The sequence below is a fragment of the Micropterus dolomieu genome, linkage group LG18 (assembly GCF_021292245.1).
Source record: "Micropterus dolomieu isolate WLL.071019.BEF.003 ecotype Adirondacks linkage group LG18, ASM2129224v1, whole genome shotgun sequence".
NCBI classification, from domain to species: Eukaryota; Metazoa; Chordata; class Actinopteri; order Centrarchiformes; family Centrarchidae; genus Micropterus; species Micropterus dolomieu.
The window spans coordinates 15,621,765-15,641,235 of record NC_060167.1 but is presented as its reverse complement, the minus strand read 5'-3'; the positions used below and the strand labels follow the sequence as shown (position 1 = coordinate 15,641,235).

At 39.8% G+C, this 19,471-nt stretch overlaps 2 protein-coding genes across 3 annotated transcripts in view; one reads left to right on the top strand and one right to left on the bottom strand.

Moving 5' to 3' along the window:
- The window catches only part of mars1 (methionyl-tRNA synthetase 1), a 41,729-nt gene extending 39,196 nt beyond the window's left edge, over positions 1-2,533 (bottom strand). Inside the window, exon 1 of the mRNA XM_046029631.1 lies at positions 2,211-2,533. Within this exon, the coding sequence (XP_045885587.1) occupies positions 2,211-2,313 (103 nt within the window). The 5' untranslated portion in view covers positions 2,314-2,533. The remainder of the gene's footprint in view (positions 1-2,210) is intronic.
- Positions 2,534-2,795: 262 nt separating this feature from the next.
- Positions 2,796-19,052, top strand: LOC123957021. Of its 2 annotated transcripts, none has more exons than XM_046029625.1 (6): positions 2,796-3,023; positions 10,391-10,465; positions 15,085-15,425; positions 16,296-16,494; positions 16,671-17,062; positions 18,969-19,052. In XM_046029625.1, exons 3-6 carry the CDS (start codon positions 15,204-15,206, stop codon positions 18,999-19,001), a joined length of 846 nt encoding a protein of 281 aa, XP_045885581.1. In that variant the 5' UTR covers positions 2,796-3,023; positions 10,391-10,465; positions 15,085-15,203; the 3' UTR covers positions 19,002-19,052. The 2 variants fall into 2 exon arrangements, with proteins under 2 accessions (XP_045885581.1, XP_045885580.1); XM_046029624.1 differs by lacking the exon at positions 18,969-19,052 and adding an exon at positions 18,245-18,306.
- The last annotated feature ends 419 nt before the right edge of the window (positions 19,053-19,471 follow it).

Below are 19,471 nucleotides of genomic sequence, written 5' to 3'. Positions count from 1 at the left end.
ACCTCTCTCACCAAGGCTCTTCTCCCCCGATAGCTCAGTTTGGCCGGACGGCCGGCTCTAGGAAGGGTTCTGGTCGTCCCAAACGTCTTCCATTTGAGGATTATGGAGGCCACTGTGCTCTTAGGAACCTTAAGCGCAGCAGAAATTTTTTTGTAACCTTGGCCAGATCTGTGCCTTGCCACAATTCTGTCTCTGAGCTCTTCAGGCAGTTCCTTTGACCTCATGATTCTCATTTGCTCTGACATGCACTGTGAGCTGTAAGGTCTTATATAGACAGGTGTGTGGCTTTCCTAATCAAGTCCAATCAGTATAATCAAACACAGCTGGACTCAAATGAAAGTGTAGAACCATCTCAAGGATGATCAGAAGAAATAGACAGCACCTGAGTTAAATATGAGTGTCACAGCAAAGGGTCTGAATACTTATGACCATGTGATATTTCAGTTTTTCTTTTTTAATAAATTTGCAAAAATTTCTACATTTCTGTTTTTTTCTGTCAAGATGGGGTGCTGAGTGTACATTACTGAGAAATAAAATGAACTTTTTTGATTTTTGGAAAATGGCTGCAATGAAACAAAGAGTGAAAAATTTAAAGGGGTCTGAATACTTTCCGTACCCACTGTATAATATCTGTTCAATGAACACAGTAGTGTATTGTTCAATAGACTAGACTTTGAACAAAATGCATAGTGACGTGTGTGTTTATATACAAAATGTACTTCTGAGTACAGTCCTTCATCCCTCATCCACTGTGGCTGCATGCCAGATGGTCCTGGTTATTCATCTCTGTGATCCAGCTTCTAAAGAGGACCAGCGCACATCTCGGACTGGGAGTGAAGCCTCTCTCACATCTCTGAGACAATCAGACCATAAGCCTGAAGCTGGGATGTATTATTATTGATTAGAAATTCCCAATTCCTCTACACAGCAGCTTTGAGATGATGTTCCACTAGACTACGCATTGTAAAGTCTTTACAGTAGCAAGAGTATATCCAGTCTGTATGCTCCCGCCATATTCTGTGTTGAAATGTGTTGAACTTAGCCTAGGGAGGACTACTTGCATTAAACCACATCAACTGTTTTACTCAGAGATCAGTCCAATAAGTCCATGACCATTAATGGCGCCCAAGGAGGGAGTGATCTGGATGAAATCAAGATATCAAGATCATCGTACAGACTTTTGTTACCATCAATAAATATATATGCCAGCATCTTTGTTTTTGTTTAGTTTAACATGATTTTTTGTTGGGTGCAGCCAAACCAGATCCACATTGTGGATTCATCCTCAGCACAGAATAAAATCTATAGGCTACACGGTCCTTCTTTATAACACTGCGACTCTGTGGACATTAAAGCTTTCAGATCGTCATTCGCACTGAAACTTTAGCGTGGACTACATTACTGCAGTAATCAGTGTTTAAAAACAAATATCTATGAAGCTGTAACTGATCAATGAACAACCATTTGTCATGTTGTGATTAGTCACACCGATGGAACATTCCTATCATAGTTATCATGATGGAGATGATGTAAGGATTTCTGAGTGAGGATGATTGTGGTGGAGCTGAAAAGACAAGATGGAATTTCCCATCTCAAGTTTAATCAAGTCAGAGCTCAGGGTTACGCTCAGAGATTGTTAAACCTGCATTCTAAAAAAGGCCCAGGTTATCTATCAAGATTTTTTGATGGGTGCAGCTTAACCAGTCTGGCAGCATAACACTTCATGTCTTATCATTTTATCCATGCATCTATATATCTATAACAATACACTGGATTGTGTCTGTATAACACAGCCCTACAACTCGACCACAAGTAACCCAATCCAAGTAAACCCAGACTCTTCCAGGCATGAAGGTAAATACTGATTGATACTGAACACCTGAGTGTGCACTGCTAAACAAAGGCTACATGAAGCTGTGCAAGCAAAGTGTACCAAAAGACCAACAAAGCAGTGATGTGCAGTAAGAGACTTTTCTAGCTGCTTCTCAGATGCAGATACAGTTTACTCCATTTATCAGTGACTGACACTGCTAAGCAGTTAAGTTACAGCTAACTTAGCTTACTACGATTGCAGTTTCAACCACCAGTTAAAGCACAAACTGAAAAAAACACGATGATAAGACAGTGCCGCTTTAGGAAACTTTTATCAGCCGCAATTACAAGTAGACTCACACACTAAACGTTAAGCTAAACCATGCTGTCTCTCTCACCTTCGTGGTTGACATACTGGACGTCACACTGAACTCCGGTCACTTCTAAAGCAGCTAACACCTTCAGGCAGTGCGGGTTGCCTTCACTTACAAAGAGCTTCATCTTGCCGTTGGTAGCTAACTTACTTCGCTACGTTGGAAACGATAACTGGCTTTAATAGTGGCAATATTTTCACTTTAAATCAAGTAGATGCCGGGAGAAACTTTGTCAGTGTGTGCCGTCCACACGCTGATGCAAGCAGTGCCGGCTGTGTTACAAATGGCGGAGATGTAGTTTTGGAGCCGTGTCTGTGTCGTTCACAGAAAGGGTTGCGATCTGACAAATTGGACTACACTTCCCACGAATAATCTTTAGAGCGTAACGTCAACATGCAGGAGTTGTGCTTGTTTTTTGTTTTTTTATCGTAGCACCGCCGGGCGGGATTCGTCTACTGTCATATGCACTAAATACCCCGCGACGCCATTCACTCAAATGAGCGCACCACAGCCCCACCCACTTAGTAATCTCATTGGTTTCGTGTAAAATCACATTGCGCGATTGTAGCCAATCTTAAACGACCAAACCCACACAGCGAATGCTATTTTTCATCCACTTAAAGAGCCAGGCGGATGTAATATCATGGGCTGCACCGGGTAACTTAGTGCTAATGTCTCACTGTTAATTTGTAAAAGTGCACGGCGGAGTTCTTCTCTCTGCTCCCGTTACCATAAATTAGGTGAAATTATCAATATATTTTTTAAATTCTTCCCACGAGAAAAGACGCAACTCCTGCACCAAAAAACACAACTGAGCTGTCATCACGTCGCTGTGAGGTGAGTGATGTTGTGTCCCTGCACGATGCAAAGATGAGATTCCTGCTGAATTGTCTAGTCAGACCGCTCACTGCAGGAAATGTTTTCTGCAAGATAAAGCGCTTCTCTTGTTATTTTAATCGACGGTGATATTTGTGCAACTATACAAACTATGAATCATAAAACCTTATGATTGGGATTGGGATAAATCAATTAGATAAATACACATAAATATAATGTAGATTTTAATTAACATTTTTCAAGTTGTTAGATCTTATAATTATATATAAACAATAACTCTCATCAGTATGAATAAGTATCTCATGGTTTTAATGATCTTTTTACCCAATAATCACCATTGTATTTGTTTATGGAAACTGTAGATTATGCTTTATTTCAAAAAGTATATTTCAGAATGATTCGTTTTAAAGCTAATTTAAGCCTCGATTCCGTGGATAAAATTATAATACATTTATCACAATGCTACCATCTACTGTAAAGTTTGTGCAAATAAAAAAGGTGTAGACAACTGTAAAAAACAACAACAAAAAAAACCCCGATTGTTTCCACAAATAGATCTTGCACTTTGCAGAAATAAGAAGCCCACTTTTTCAAAAACAACTTATTTTTCCACATCATGGTGTCAAATCACATGTAGCTACTGTCACAACTGCTCCTACTAAGATGGGGCGCTGTTAGAGAATCACAAAAGACCAACTTATATTGACCCAACATATTTTGAATTAACATAGATCCAACATACACTTAACACATGTTAACTTCCAACGATTTCTTGCAAAAAGAACCCTTCCCATTTTTCAAAGTTTCTTGTCCAGCCCCTCCCCATATACACAGACTTATTTATTTATTTATTTTTTTTACATCAATTGCGCTTTCTTTTAATTTATGTATACCTAGTCCTTCAGAGGATGATGTATTCTCATATATTTAATCACTACAGTGGTGCTGACTCTGTGACCCAATTTTTGGTCATCTCAGTTTCCCAGTCATTAAATGTCACACTGATAAGAATTGCGAATCTCAACGTTTTACATATGACAGACCAGACGGAAATATTTGCATGCTACTGCGAGCAAGCTTAAGTCCTTACGTGCTACAGAGAAGTGCATGGAGGGGTTAACCACAGGGTGTGATGGAAACAGTTTAACTGACGCATTGCATTTTTGCTGTTTAATAATCTTTCTTAAATCCATGCAAAGCAGGAGATTTGCTCCCCTTTTCGCCAGACTGTGACGACACAGGCTTGAAAGATAATTCTCCAGTTGCAACCTTGCTGATTAAAAGTGCCCTGTACCATGGGCAGTATTAGCAGGAGGGTTACAAGTTCGCTGTGATTGCTACTGTGCTTCGCAGACTGTGGGCGGTGCAGTGTGAAAGACAGATTCAGAGACTGAAGCTTTTAACATCATGGTATGGTACTAGTCAGATTATTCTGCTGTCTGTATCTAAAGCAAAATGATACAGTAGCAGATCACAAAGTGCAGCAAAAAACTAATTTGACTTATCTGCCTTGTACTGTACAGACCAGGTGAATGGCACAACACAACTGTGTCTCTGCATAATTTGGAGTCCTAAGTAGTCCTAAACTTGCACATATTACAGATGGATGTTTTTTTTGGTATTCATGTGCTGTTTTGTGATTACCTTGCAATCAAACCTTTTCTACCCCATTTCTAAGTCACAAACACATTTCCATTACCCAATGCCGTCATGTGACATAGTTTCATCAGAAGAGAGAGCCTCTAACTGGTTAAGAATTATGGTATATTCTAAAATTTTTTTTATTTATATCAAAAATATAATTTCCTGAACTCAGTTGCCAGTTTATGCGGTACACCTAAGCTAAAACTAATGTTGTGTGATGCATCAGCTCGGCAATAAATCCTGTCTTTATATAGTTTGTATTGTTCAGTTTTTGTTGAAATAGTTTTAGAGAGGTGTTGATTTAATTTTGTGGTCATTTTGGAGGCTGCCGTTTTTAGTGCTGTTGAATTGTACTGGGTCAGAATGAAAGATTTGTCTAATTCACTCTATTTATATCACTGACGGTAAACTGAACTGAATGTACATCACAACTAGTGCAACGAATCTTGTACGATAATATTTTGCAAGTGACATTTTTGGGGTTTTTGGGTTTCTTCAGCAAGGTGTTTGGCTCATTACTTTATTACTAATTGGTAGGTAAGCAATATTAATGCAACCAGATGCAGTTGGTGTCCAGTATACATATGGTACATAGTTAAATGACAGTGTGGCTGGATTCTGACACTGTATCAGAACTCAGCAAAAAAAGCGAGCCTCATATTTAGCCAACATACTGTATTGTCTACTGTAAATGAAAAGCAGCTTCCCATGTGTAGTAGCTCCACATTTACTAATAGTATCTGTGTAATGATTTGTGGTTTTACTAGCCTTTATTTTGCACAGGTACTGCACTATAAACAACTCACCACTCACATTGGATAACTGGCCACGCCGTTTCATACACTTTCACATAGTTTGAAAATGAAACAAAGTTTGCATTAGGGCAAATGAGAGGGTTTGCTTCTCTTCTTTATCACACGTCATTGTAAGCTGGATATCTTTGGGTTTTGGTCTGTTGGTCAAACAAAACAAGACATTTGATTACGCCACTTTTGGCTTTCTTAAATTGTGATTGACATGTTTTTTGTACAGTTTTCTAACATTTTGTAGACTAAACAATGAATTCAATAATTAAGAAAATCATTGTTAGTTGCAGCCCTTGTCTGCATATCCAGTGTATAGAAGGAAGAAATGGAAGGAATGATGTTCTTAGAAAAACAACTACACCGAACACTTAAATTAATAGACCTGAAGGCACCATGGGTAAGCAGTCTTCTAATGTCTGGCACATCCTAAACCTTTATTGTTACTGGTGAAATGTTTCTTTATTGAACGAATAACCACTTTAAACCCATGAAGGCATCAAAGCTGTGTCTGCGTGTGCCTCTCCTCTATACCATTTGCCTTGGGAGGTTTAGCTGCTCTTCCTTGTGCCCCAACAGTATCGTGCTCACTTCAACTGCACAGTGCTGAAAGTGGGTCTTTGACTTGCCTGATAGCTTTTGACAGCTCTCTCTCATCCCTGGTGGATCAATGGAGCTCAGTGCTCTTCATTAGAAACATCAATGTACCACACATTCCCACAGGCTCAGCAACAACCCATGAGCCCGGTCAAAGTAGAGGTTTATTTTGTTATTCTCTAAAGATCAGTCTTGACTTCTGGGTGACATTGTATTTTTTTCAATTGAGGAATATTGTGGGAATATGGTGAAAGATGAATACATTGTTTGTTTGATACTTATCACTGTTGGTCACCTTACATGTGAATAAAACATTATTGTTTATTTGGGTTTATATCACATAGAATAACAAATAATTTAAGCACTTCTTATTCTGTTTGATCGCTGCAGACAAAAATCAATGCACTGCAAAATCCATACCCTGGCAACTTTAGTCTTATTCATGAAGTAGTATTTAACAAGGAAATAAATCAATATGGTTGGACAACGCTACAGTGCTGGTGCAGTTTTACTTGAGTAAGCCAAGGACAATTTAGGTCAATTGGCAGAAAAATAATAATTTCTGTAATCTTTTAAGTAATTCAAGGAAAATATATACATTCACCTATTCCACCTTCTCAAATTAACAGACATACAGCTTTATCTTTGTTTTTATATCTTTGTCAATTTGATTGGATTGTTATTGGACAAAACAAGCTATTTTGACTCAGCATGGAAATCGTTATGATATTGTTTCACAATTTTCTGACATTTTTTCAGTCAAATGATGACAGATCACTTAATAACAAAAACAAGAGTTGTTGGCATATAAGCGATAATAACATACACTTATTATGATTTAAATATAGAAGTATACTAGGCCTAGCGGTGTATTTTTTGCCTTCCTTTCCCCCACATAATTTTTCCCTAATTAAAAATGTGATGCTTGAATTAATTCTTTCAAGAGTTTAACATGCCCCCTGAGCAATCCTGCACTCCTTTGCCTAACTGGCAAACACTGGTCTGTCTGGTTGTTGTTTATATTCAAATGAAGGAAATGAGAAATTGAAAACTTTCTGAAGAAGTTTGCTATGTGTCGATGCAGGCTCCAGGGTTCATTGTAAAGTATTGCGTCAGCAAACGCGTGAAATGATGGCATCACACATGTGAAATGTTGTTATGTGAAACAAGAAACACCTAACACACATACAGAGACACTGGAGATGGTAGTTGTTCACAGTGGTTGTTGTCATGATGATAGTAGAGAGCATGAGCCAATGGCTGCTTTACTGTCATCATCTGCTTTTTGATTGGCTGTCTGACAATTTACACAACTAATCGCTGAAAGAATCCAGCCCACCTGTTCAGTCACATACACACACACACACACACACGGACACTCAGACATACATTCATACACACAGGCAGCCAGTCGTCACACTGGGAAACGTAGTGTGTGTTTCAGTGTCTCTCTCTGGTCTAATCATCAATAATGCATGGCTCTGGGAGGATGAAAGGCTGTTTTGGCTTGAGGCATGTGTCTCATATGGAGAGAGAGACATCAGCACTACTAGTTTTAACTGTACATTCATAGACAAAGTGAATGCTCTCCCACATGGCTGTCCTCAGTAGAACTGCTCATCAAGCTTAGAATGGACGAATTTTATTTGTTGTTGTCTGAATTGAAGATCTGAGGATTGAGTGTGTTGTATGTTGTACATATTGTAAAGCCTTCTGAGACAAACATGTTATTTTGGGCTGCTGTATATGGAAAAAGTTTACTTGACTTGACTATTAGTGCAGCTGCATTCACATCAAAGTTATTGGTTGCTGTTTTCTAAAAGTAAGTATTAAACACAAAAGGTTTTGAGTCGTCAAAGTTTAATATTTCACTTTTTTAAAAAATTTTTAAATTATTTAATCTGTTTCAGGTGTAGTTTAGATTTAGTCACATAAAACTTAGTTTGCTTTAGCATTGATTTTAGGAAAATTCCAAGGCACTTCTGCGCTTAATCCAAGATACTCTGCCTTTTACCCATAATGTATGATGTGGATAAATGATGCAATACTTCACCTCACACATACCTCACTTCAAGTTAAGACTCAGGCAGCCAGTTGGGCAGACAAACCATTGGATGCTTGTTTGCATGAAAAACAATAGAGATCAGGCACAGTCGGCATGTCTCATGTCACTGTAAATAACTAATAGCAGCTGACACAGATATTAAATCAGCAGTCCTGTTAACTTTAAGTCTCACACTTTCTAATTATTTCTGTGGTGATTAAAGTTACTGAACAGTATTGTATCATGTGGAGTAACTTGTTCTTCTTTCTCATTTTCCTGTGAACCCTTTGGTTATAGACATTCATATGTAAATACAGTACAATCTACTTACGGATGTGTGTGTGTGTGTTCGTGTTATGCATATACGGATATGGGAGTGCACGCAAAAACCCTTTGAAGTTCCTCATTCACTCTATACTCCTCTTCCACATGTCTCATCTCTCTTTGAAGACCATGTAGCCATGATTATTAAAGCCGCCCTCTTTCGACTTCAAACATATAGAATTAATATGGTCATGATGTGACACCATACTTTCCACCAACACCCTTCACTCCGCTCCTGTCCTGCCGTGTGGTGATAGATAGTCCCTATGATCTTAAACAATCTCTGTGGGAGCTGAACTTGTCATTCAGTTGCCTGTATTTGAGTTGAAGCATGAACTTTTTGGAGTAGTTATCACACTGCTTTTCCAGAATGATATGGAGCAGTAGGGGAACATCACTACTATCTTATTCATAAAGCTGTTAGTGCTGTCCTTTTTTGGCAAAGGTTTCTAAACATTATCTGCTTGCTCCATCCCCCCAACCATTTCATTTATTACATGGTCATTTACATTCTCTCTCTCTCTCTCTCTCTCTCTCTCTCTCTCTCTCTCTCTCTCTCTCTCTCTCTCACCCTGCCCTGCCCTCCAGTCTCAGGGTGTCATGATAACATTATCTTCAGGTGGTTTTGCTTACGTACGTTGCTTCACTTGGATGTTTGACCTTCACAATGCAGAATGATGCATGTGCAATGGGAAAGTTTCTCTGTGGCCACCATAAATCTAAGTTTAACATGTTTACATAGATGAGTTTGATTTTCCATGATGTGGAAACTTTAAACCTCTGGCACAGACGCTGAAAAATTACTTTTCAGTAAAGTAGGAGACAGCTTGTGTCCAGTGGCTAAAGTTTTGAAATTACCAATATTTCCCTGTTCGTCGATTTTGTAGTATTCAGTGAGAGCAGGTAAATTTAAGAATTTATAACTAGAGAATCAAGCTGCTTTTGTGTAAAATCCACATCAGAAAAGACAAATTGTTATTCAAAAGCAGAGTATTCATGCATATATAAAGCATGTCTGGAGGAGATCTGTAAAATGTTAAGCAACTAAATGTTCACTTTCATGGATTATGTTAACTGGATTTCTGTACCATTGTGGCAAGAGCTGAAATTCAAGTCTGCCTGGAAGTTGGGAAGTAAATCAAAAAAATTGATGTATGCTTAGGAAAATGGTTGACTAAAATATGCAAAACCAGAGGTAAAAAATTTATTCTAATGGCCTTTCAGGATTGTTGATATGACTGACTTTGAAATGCTGGTGGTGTAGCATCACATCCTCCGCACTGATGATTCAGTCTGGTATGTGAAACATTTCACATTAAAACATAGCCAGGTAACAACCTTTGAAAGTAGCTAAACACTTCTGAGATGATTTGGAGGAACATAATGTCCTCATGCATGTGCTTAACTTTGTGGTGGATCTCTGATGACCAGTGGCACTGTTGACCAGTCTGCTCTGTGTATTGATCAATAGTTCAATCAATTTACTGGGCAGCTGATTGCATTTGTTTGGTCAACACAGGTCCTCTTTTGCTCTGTTTCTCCCTCTCGCCATGTTCCTTTTCTCAAGTTCAAATATGGTTTGTGGTTTGCATGAATGGGTAATAGCCAGCTGATGCTCTCTCTGTCTCTTGCTCTGCTTTTATCTCTCAGGCAAAATGGGGGAAGGTCAGCAGGCGTTGAATGAGTGGAGGCAGGATCATTTCGCTGCATAGGATTAACTTAACTGAGAGAGAGAGAGAGAGAGAGAGAGAGGTTGTGTGTGATTTTCTGCAGGAGGGAGCTGCTGGTTTGTGTCAATTGTAGTGGTTTTCCACAACATCCTTTTTCATAGCCCCTCAGTGTTAGCTCTTTAACCTTTGTCAGGCGGGAAAGCAATGACTCTTCCGTTTGGGCTGGAAGGAAGTTGTTCAAATACATTTTAATAATCTTCTACTGGTGATGTTTTGGTTTTTAAGGTTTATCGGTGGGGTTGCACACAGAGTGAGCTGGTGACCTCGCTGACATAGACACGCGCTTACTTCAGGACCATGGTGAGTTGCTCCCTCTCTCTCTCACTCTCTCTCTCTGTCTCTCACGCATGCATGCACAAATTGTGTACTCTCCATTTCTTCGGCTCAGTATGACTTGCATGCACACAGTCTGAGCCGTAGCGAAATCACTCAAGCAAAGGCAGACAGACGAATAACACTTCTCTGTCTTTTTGAAAGGTTGCTCTCAATTTTTTCTCGCTTCCTATTTTCCATTATTCCTTGCCTCTATGTTTTCTCCTTCACCTCTCCATTTGTGTTGTTGATACCACAACAATCCCTGTGCCCTCAGCCGCTGGCACAAACTATCATCGCCTCTCTACAGCCCTGACAGGGTGCCTGTGTCTGTCTCTGACACCATATGGGCCTCTCTGTATGTTTAGCTATATGACGCCAGTGCCCTCTCCTCTGCCATCTGACCTGCAAATAGAAACACAGTCTGGCCTAATTTTCCCTTGGTAGATCCTAATGTGTTATGATCGCAATTGCTTCTTTTAAAATTTCAGTCTCTGTTTAAATATTATCATTAGTTCCTGCTAATTAGCATTTTGTTTTGTATATACTTAAAATAGCCTTTTAGATTTCTGGTGTGAATCAACACAAGCCCACAAGCACTGTCATTACAATCTTGAGTAATGTGGTGAGAAAAGCCAACCCTACTCCTGACTTATCCTCTCTCCCCTTAGCAAGCAGTCTGAGCTGTTGCCTTTTGGGAGCATCGCTAAAAAATGCCTGAACTCTGAATAACACAACCAGGGAATTTACACATGAGACCACAAAGCATCCTGTGTCTGAGTAGGGCATTTGTACCTAACTACTGATGAGTAAACTGATGATACTCAGTAACTGTGTCTAACTTCATCGCTAACTCATCAAATGTTAGATTAGATAAAGCCCCACAGTAACTGGCTATCATTCATTCACCATGCGTTTCTTCTTTTTTTCTCTTTTTTCCCCCTTTTTCTTTGTAATAGCCTGTTGTTTTGATCTGCGACGAGAGACAGGAAAAGACAAACAGGTGTGCAGCAGTATCTGACTAGCTCTTCCTGTTTGTGCAGGGAGACATTCTCATGATAAACATCACAGACATGTTGTCTGAGTAGGCACTGCTGTATGTTTTGGTCTTTCTTTAAACCCAGAGTATGTCTGTTATCCTTCCCTGCCCATGTAAATACTTAATTATACATTACTGAAGCCATGCAGCAGGATTCTTAAGCCAAAAAACAACTACAACTCTGTCCTTCAAGGCTCAACTTGGCTCAGCTAATGCTACTCACAGAGCTGCTCAGTAGTCACATGGGGCAAAAGGGCAACTCAGCATCGCTTACTGTATTTTAGTGCTGGTGAATGCAGCATAACTGACTCTCTTGACTTTCAGCACTCACAGGCTTTAAACTGCCTGAGATGTTTCATGTCAGAAAAGCAAATGGCAAGATAGAGAGGATATGACCCAAACTGTGGTTGAACCTTGACGTGTCTATGCAGTTTCCTGTTTGCTTGCTCGCCTTGTAGCCTACCTCTTACTTTTGCCTCTGTCTGAAAGTGAAGACATTGAGTAGGGGCATTTAAAGAGAAGGCTAGCTGCACACCAAAAGACTAAGCAGTAGACCAACATAAAATATCTTGACATTTATTAAATATTTTTTGCAAGTGTTTGAGCCAGCAAAGCATTTTGAATATGCTGCATCAAATCAATAAACAACTGAATTCACAAGCAATACAATACACTCTTGCTCAAGTTATAACATTGAAACACTTTGCTGGTCTGGTATGATGATTATGGTGGCAAATATTAGCTAATGTTAGCAAACATTAGATAGGCCTATATATTGCTGCATAATTGACTTTACTGAATCTTTTTCACTTGAGTGTTACACTACATTTTAGATGTGTTATTGTCTGTAGGTGATATGAGGAGGGATGCCATTCCCTTGTTAGTGAAATTACCAAAATGACCACCCCCCTATCCCATAATCCCCTAGAAGCAGAGAGAGTGCAGGAGCAGAGGGCTATGGCAGAGGGACTGTTTAGTTGAATATGTTAGTCTAGTCTGCCTGACTCATTGATCCTTTATCTCACTGATGCTTATGCAAGTTAGAATCTAGGCCCTCGACCATGGCTCTGGAGTAACATTAGCCTAACTGTGCTGTGTATTGATAAATCCATGGCACTGTGCGTGGTGCTGAAGTAGCAGACCCATTTATCCCGCCCTTCTGTCAGTTTGGTCTGAGACCTATAATATTTTCTAAACTACTATGCTTAAAGCTGAGGTAGTCAATTTATTTAGGATATTTTTGTTATATTTTGTCAAATTTTCTGTAGATCCCTACAGTAGACTGGCCTACCTGCATTTATAGTTGGATAGTGTGAGAAATGAGTTAGCTACCTGCACGCATTCTGCCCATGCACTCACTGCACATGAAAATATATTTTAGGGGAATGGCTTTGGTAGAAGGCCTGGAAGGTGGAAGGGAGTGGGTGGGATTTTTTCGGGTAGATACTATCAAAATCTAGCGGTCTGTTGCTAGTTCTCCAACTGTGCCTTTACCCTAGCTTTAATTCTACACTATATTGTAACCCATATACTCTAAAGAGGGGGGTCAGCAATTGCAGTTACCTCACAACCTAAGCCCGTTGTATCCACTTGTGCAATATTAGTGAAGAGACCTCAGCAGATGTCAGTTTAGTGTCCCGTATTTATGTTTTTCTAATGTGGAATGGTATTTATTCTGATTCATTACATTTTGATGAAATGCCTTGGAAATGCTCCTCTTGTGCCTTCCGCTGAGCTTCCTGCCAGTGTTAGCTAGCTAGCCAGGCAGGCAGGCAGTCCTTCTGCCCATATGCTGGTACAGAGGGGTTTTACTGTAATTCTCTGTAGCGGTGGGGGTCACAGAATTATTCCTGTGCTTTAATAACAGTAGGATTATCAAGGTTCAGCCATCTAACCCTGCCCTCTCTTCCATTGCCTTCACATGGCTCACAGCTCCATAAAGCTTTATCTATTCCTCCACGTTATCTGTTTTCTTATTTTGACATGTAGCCCTGATTTTTTCTTCTTTAATTTGTCTTGTCCCCTTTCTAATTCCTCTCTGCCCACCCCCCGTATCCCAGTCCCTCTACATACACACTAAAAACATCCTTGTCTATAATTTTTCTGTGATGTGTTGTGTTTGCTGTCTCTCCTCATCTCACCCAGACTGAAATGGGTTGGGCCTGACTGAAGCACTGTTGCTAGGTGCCCAGGGATGTTCCCTTTTCTGTCTATGCTTGTGTGTATGTGTGCATGTGTGGGTGGGTGCATGTACTGTGTGAGGCTGTATTGCTATGTGTCTGGCAGAAAGTTATATGTTCTCTTATGTAAGCGGGTCTTGGCTGCGTAGAGCAGGGGGTTTAGCTTGGGGATGCTGGCTCAGGTGGGTTTACTGCGCTCCTTACATCCTCCAAACGCATGTTATTCACTGACACGTGTCTCTTAGTTCTACCAGGATGAATGGACAAGTAAAAGTATATTAAAATTTAGAAATCTTGGCATCTTGGCAGTCAATTACTTTTGTCTTGTGCTGAAACAGTTACTTAATCAATTAGGCGATCTGTAGAAAATTATTAAGCAATTATTTTGGTAATAAATCATTGATTAACTTATATATTAAGCAAAAATAATTCATTCTCTCCAGTGTCTTTTGGTTTCATAGGGTTTAGGGTTATGCTCATATAAATTCTAAAAGGACTCTTACTTATTGCTCTTAGACTCTGCAAATTAAGCTAACACCTTGTGCAAGGAAACAAGATATATTGCAAATAGGGCTGCAACTAAAGATTTTCATTATTAAATATGAGAAAATAATTTTCTCAATTAATTGATATTAATAAGGACATTTTAGAAATATGCTTATTCTCTTTCTGACAGAGAGTTAGGGTTAGAGGAGAGAATTGATACCACTTTCATATCTGTCCTAAATATGAGGCTATAGCCTGCCGCTGATTATCTTAGCTTAGCTTAGCTTAACACAAAGACTCGTTGCCAGGCAACCTGTGGAGACCCCCAACTACGTACAGATTAAACAAACGAGACATAAAATGTTGATCACTGAGCATTATGGGTACTTGTAGGTGGATTTGTTTACCTTTGGACAGACCCAAGCAAGCTGTTTCCATCTGTTTCCAGTCTTTGTGCTGAGCTAAGGTAACTAGCTGCTACCGGACAAGTATAAGAGTGGTATCCATCTAATTTGAATGTGAATAAGCTTTTAATTGCTTGGTTTCTAATGTCAGAAAATAGTGAAAAACACCCATTACAATTTTCCAAAAGCCCGAGGTGATGTCTTCATATGTCTTGTCTTGTTTTCTCCAACCAACAGTCCTAAACCCAAAGATATTCAGTTTACAATGATATGAAACAGAGACAGAAAATACTTACTTTTCAGAAGGAAAAAGATGCAGAGAAAATTTGAGAGTAAGTTCCTAATGTTTGTAGATGTCAGCACTTTTAGGATTCATGTTTGTCTCCTTTTGAACCTGCACACAGCTGGGTGTTCATTTTCACTTTGTTCACTGTTCTCTCACTGCTTCAGTAATCACTCTCTCTCTTTGTATCTCTGTCTCGTTTTCCTCTGTCTCAGAGCATGGCACTGGCCTGGCTCCAGTCTCACCTGCCCTATGCTAACCCAACCAATATCACCACTATAAAGCATCAGCACGCTTCCAGCAAAGGTTGCTGAACAGGACTGTGTGGAGAGACATGCTGTCTGGGACTTGGCGGCGTTCTGTGGGGCACCAGCAGCCTGCTGCAGCGCCCGTGGTGGCCTCCAGGGGTTTGACAGTGTGTGGGGTTCCCAGTGGCACGGTGGTCCTTGAGGCCCAGTATGACTACAACTACCGCGGTGCTGATGGACGTCAGGTCTGCATTAGGGAGGGTGAACGGTTTATTCTCCTGAAAAAGACCAACACTGACTGGTGGCAGGTGAGAAAACAGTTTATTTTTTGTTTGTCTTGTGTTGGTGGAACCAGAGATTTTAGAAAAACATGGACGTAGCAGTTTCTGAAGGGAGGTTTCAATTTCGAATAACGCTTTTATATTTTTGTTATTGTCAGCAAATCCCATGAAAAGACCAAAACCAACAATGAGATAGTTCATCTCTCAATGCTTTTTGACTTCCCTACGCTGTTTGTGGCTCTCAGCTACAAGCCCATTTGTTCTTACTGAAGATGTAAATAATTAAAAACTAGTCACAAATATATACTTTTATTTTTACAAAAAGCGAAGTAAATTGCTAAAAATATCTACGCACTTTAGTTTTTATCAATTGTTACTCAATAGTGCATTTTCTGGGGACAGAGTATTAATGGCAGGTTGAAATAACCCATTGTTACCCTTTAAAATAAACTGAAGTGTCTATGTTTTTGGAAAGAGACGACTAAGCCAAATCGGGCTTCACACACACAGGAAATACTTAGTACGATGAAGTCATTGTTGGTTTTGGCCCTTATTATGGGATTTGTTGGCAATAAGAAATATCAACAGACTTATCCTTTAACTACTTAACTACTAACGGCAATCTTACTACTTACCGGAGTCAGAAAATTCAAATATGTACCACAAACAAGTAAGCACATAAGTATTACAATTATAATTACTCTCTGACAGTTGAAAAGTATCCACCATGATATTTATCATCAAAACACCACTAAGAAACATTACATTAGAAAAGTGACAACGGCTAAGATGATAGTTTTTTGTCTTAGTATTTCAGGTTGACACTTGGTTGAACTCAGTGGATTCATGTGGGAGAAAATAGCAGAACCATTTGGAAATCTGTTTGTTCTTTGACAGGTGCGGAGGATTGGAGCAGCCAGTAAAACAAAGCCGTTGTATGTCCCCGCCACGTATGTGACAGAGGTGCCCATTGCACCGATGCCCTCGCCACAGCGCCTGGTCATGTCTGCCTCACTGAACTCCAACCTCAGGATACTGCCAAGGCTGTCACTCAGTCCCAGCCCAACAGGGACTTCCTATAATGAACAGCATCAAGGTAAAGTGTGAGAGAAAGTCTGGGGGAAAAAATTTGGTGTGTGTTTTTCAGTTGCAATGATGCTTTGTTATTGTAGAGCAGAACAAATGCGTGTGTTGATGTTTCCCTTGGGTATATAAGCAAATAAGTCTTAACTGATCTGTGTGAATAAATGAGAATGTATCTTCCTCCCCCAGTGAACAAATTCATCTACCACTCCATGGAAAACCTCAGTTCCAACAGTGCCTTAAAGGGGCAGGACAACAGCACAAGCACAGGTGGAGGCCGCTTCACCACCCTGCCCCTCTCTGGATTCACCTTTACCCGCAACTCTCCCACCTCCCCGTCAGGCCACCTCATGGTCCCCGGGTCACCCGTGACTTCCACAACGCAAACTGCACCACAAAACGCCAGGGCGGTCCCCATGATCACTCGGAGCCAGAGCTCCAGCAACCTGCCTGAAAACGTGATGGAGAACCCGTATGATGAGGTGGGTGGCGGCTTCAGCAGTCGTGTCAACCACAGAATTCCCAAGAAGTCTTGTAGCCAGTGGGATATGGTGGGAGCTTCCAGCACCAACCATTTGCAGGTAGGAAGGGGCAAGGCCTACAAACGAGGCAAGGGGAATTCCGGTACTGCATTTGGAAACATGGGGTGTTATTCTTACAAGTGTCCATTTTGATTTCATGGGAGCTAATTTCTGTGTTAACGTTAACTGGTGTTTGAGATGATTTGTGTTGAATTAATGTTTAAAGGGAAGCTGTAGGAGGCTTGCGTTTCATCCCTCAATCGATGTCATTTACCAATGGTAATAATGGACAAGCATGATAATAATCACCTTTAATGAATCCAAAGTAGGGTATGTTCACATCAGTTGTGTTTGATTAAAGCTTTGGCCCAGTGAGGTTGATGCTTTTCACAATTGAGTGGCACAAAATAATTGACAACAGAAGTCAGACCAAATATCTGCTCATTGTACTGATAGCCCCGAAAAAAATGTAATTTAATAGAACAATGTTTAATCTAACAGGGTGTGCAAAAATCTCCAGTGACATTTGATACTCCATACAAAGATCCATGTCTAGTAGTAGTAGAACATTTACATATTTAGCTGACGCTTTTATCCAAAGCTTCTTACAACTGCTATATATATGTCAGAGGTCGCACACCTCTGGAGCAACTACAGGTTAAGTGTCTTGCTTAGGGAAACAATGGTGGATGGGTTACAGTAGGGGATTGAACCCGGGTCTCTCATACCAAAGGCATGTGTCTTGCCAGCAGTCACACATCAGATCCATCCTAATTAGTATGAAGAATAGTGAACGAAAACGGGTCAAACAAATGCATCACATGTAGCTGGTGCTGAAGGAAGTGTAGGAATGGATTTACAGGTCAAAACTGTAAATAAACCATCTGGTAGTCTTTAGCCTTGTGACTGTGCAGAGTAAACCTTAACAAAGAAGTAAAAAACATGGCAATCTTTTTAACTTCATTCAATCAGAGAAGCTTTTTCAGGTGGTAACTAATAATTCTACTCACAGGAATTTTGTACAAAACTGATTAAAATAAAAAAGAAGACCTCATGCAATCCCACCAGACCACTGAGTGCAGCGTTGGCAGCAGAGAATTGCGTTTGATCTACGTCTGTACTTGACCTTAATAATCCTCCTAGAGCAGCAATCAAGTTAGCATTGTTGTGACGTCAGAGCCTCGCTGTATTACATCAGGCGTTGTTGATGAGCGAAATACTGAATCTTATCTGTTTTTTCAGCTGCAGTGGGAAGCTCCTTTAGCTCCCCGAAAGGACTTTTGCTTCCACTGAATCATGCATGCACCCGTTACTTTCGACTTTACTATGATCTCAGTCGACATGACAATGCTATTTCTATGTCTCTCATTCTGTCTTCCTCCCTGTCTGTATGTATCCCTCTCCTTCTCTGAGGGCCTTCTACTTTCGAGCCTTAAACATTAGTGAGCAGATTTTTTTTCCCAGCCACATTCAACATATAACTAATTTTTTCATCCAGAAAACACTGTCAAATTCAAGGGGCTTGGTGCAAGTTAGTCGAGTTCTTCCACACCAGACTTCTTTGTGGACTTCACTTTGTGCACAAGGACACTGTCTTGTTGAAACAGGAAAGGGGCTTCACCCAACTGTTGCCACAAATTTGACCATATAGTGTAGAGTGACAGATAAATATAATTAGATAGACTCAAACTGCACATTGCTGGTATGTATGTAAGACCACTGAACCATATGGACACCCCTGATTTTTAACTTTACTCTTTACTGTCTGAATTATGTAAGGTTTCATGACATGCCTCACACTAGATAAAAAAAACTTGTAATTTACTCTGGTGTACATCTCTTGTGTTCCAAGTCAAAAATGGCACACATCACACCTACAAGATCTCCTCCTCCAACACTGACCAATTGTCACATCTGTGGTCTATAAATAAAGCTTCTCTGTCTTGCTCATGTCATTTTCTGGTAGAATCACTATGAGCATGCAACCACCTCTGAATAAGCTCTTGATCATAGCACAAGCTGGAAGAGGAAGTGTCAGAAAATAGAGGTCAGTACCAACTAAGCTCAAGGATCAACTTTTCCCATTTAAAAGGATAAAATGGCTGCTGACACATTCACAAAGGACAAAATATGTTCATTGTTCTGGATACAACATAGAGGTGATGATGACAGGGATAACCTTTTCATTACTGTGTTTGTTAATATTTTTTAAATGTTTAAAAACAAGCTACTTAGTGAAATATGTTCTATATTTTATAATGGCAAGAATCATATATTTCAGGGAGTAATTATTGTATTATTTTTACTTGCTATTTATTTTATTGTATAGTAAATTGTTTACGAGAAAAAAGGGAGGTGAGTGGTGATTCAGACTAGAGTTATTTTATACTTTATAGCTATAATGTAGCTTTTTAACAAAGTTTGTTAATACACCTTTCTCACAGCAGATGTAACTAATAACATTAATGA

Excerpts from the sequence above, each read along its gene's own strand:
- LOC123957021 (XM_046029624.1), top strand. The coding sequence starts at position 15,204 with ATGCTGTCTGGGACTTGGCGGCGTTCTGTGGGGCACCAGCAGCCTGCT. Across the intron at positions 15,426-16,295 it reads CCAACACTGACTGGTGGCAG|GTGCGGAGGATTGGAGCAGC; the intron begins GTGAGAAAACAG and ends GTTCTTTGACAG. Across the intron at positions 17,063-18,244 it reads CCAGCACCAACCATTTGCAG|CTGCAGTGGGAAGCTCCTTT; the intron begins GTAGGAAGGGGC and ends CTGTTTTTTCAG.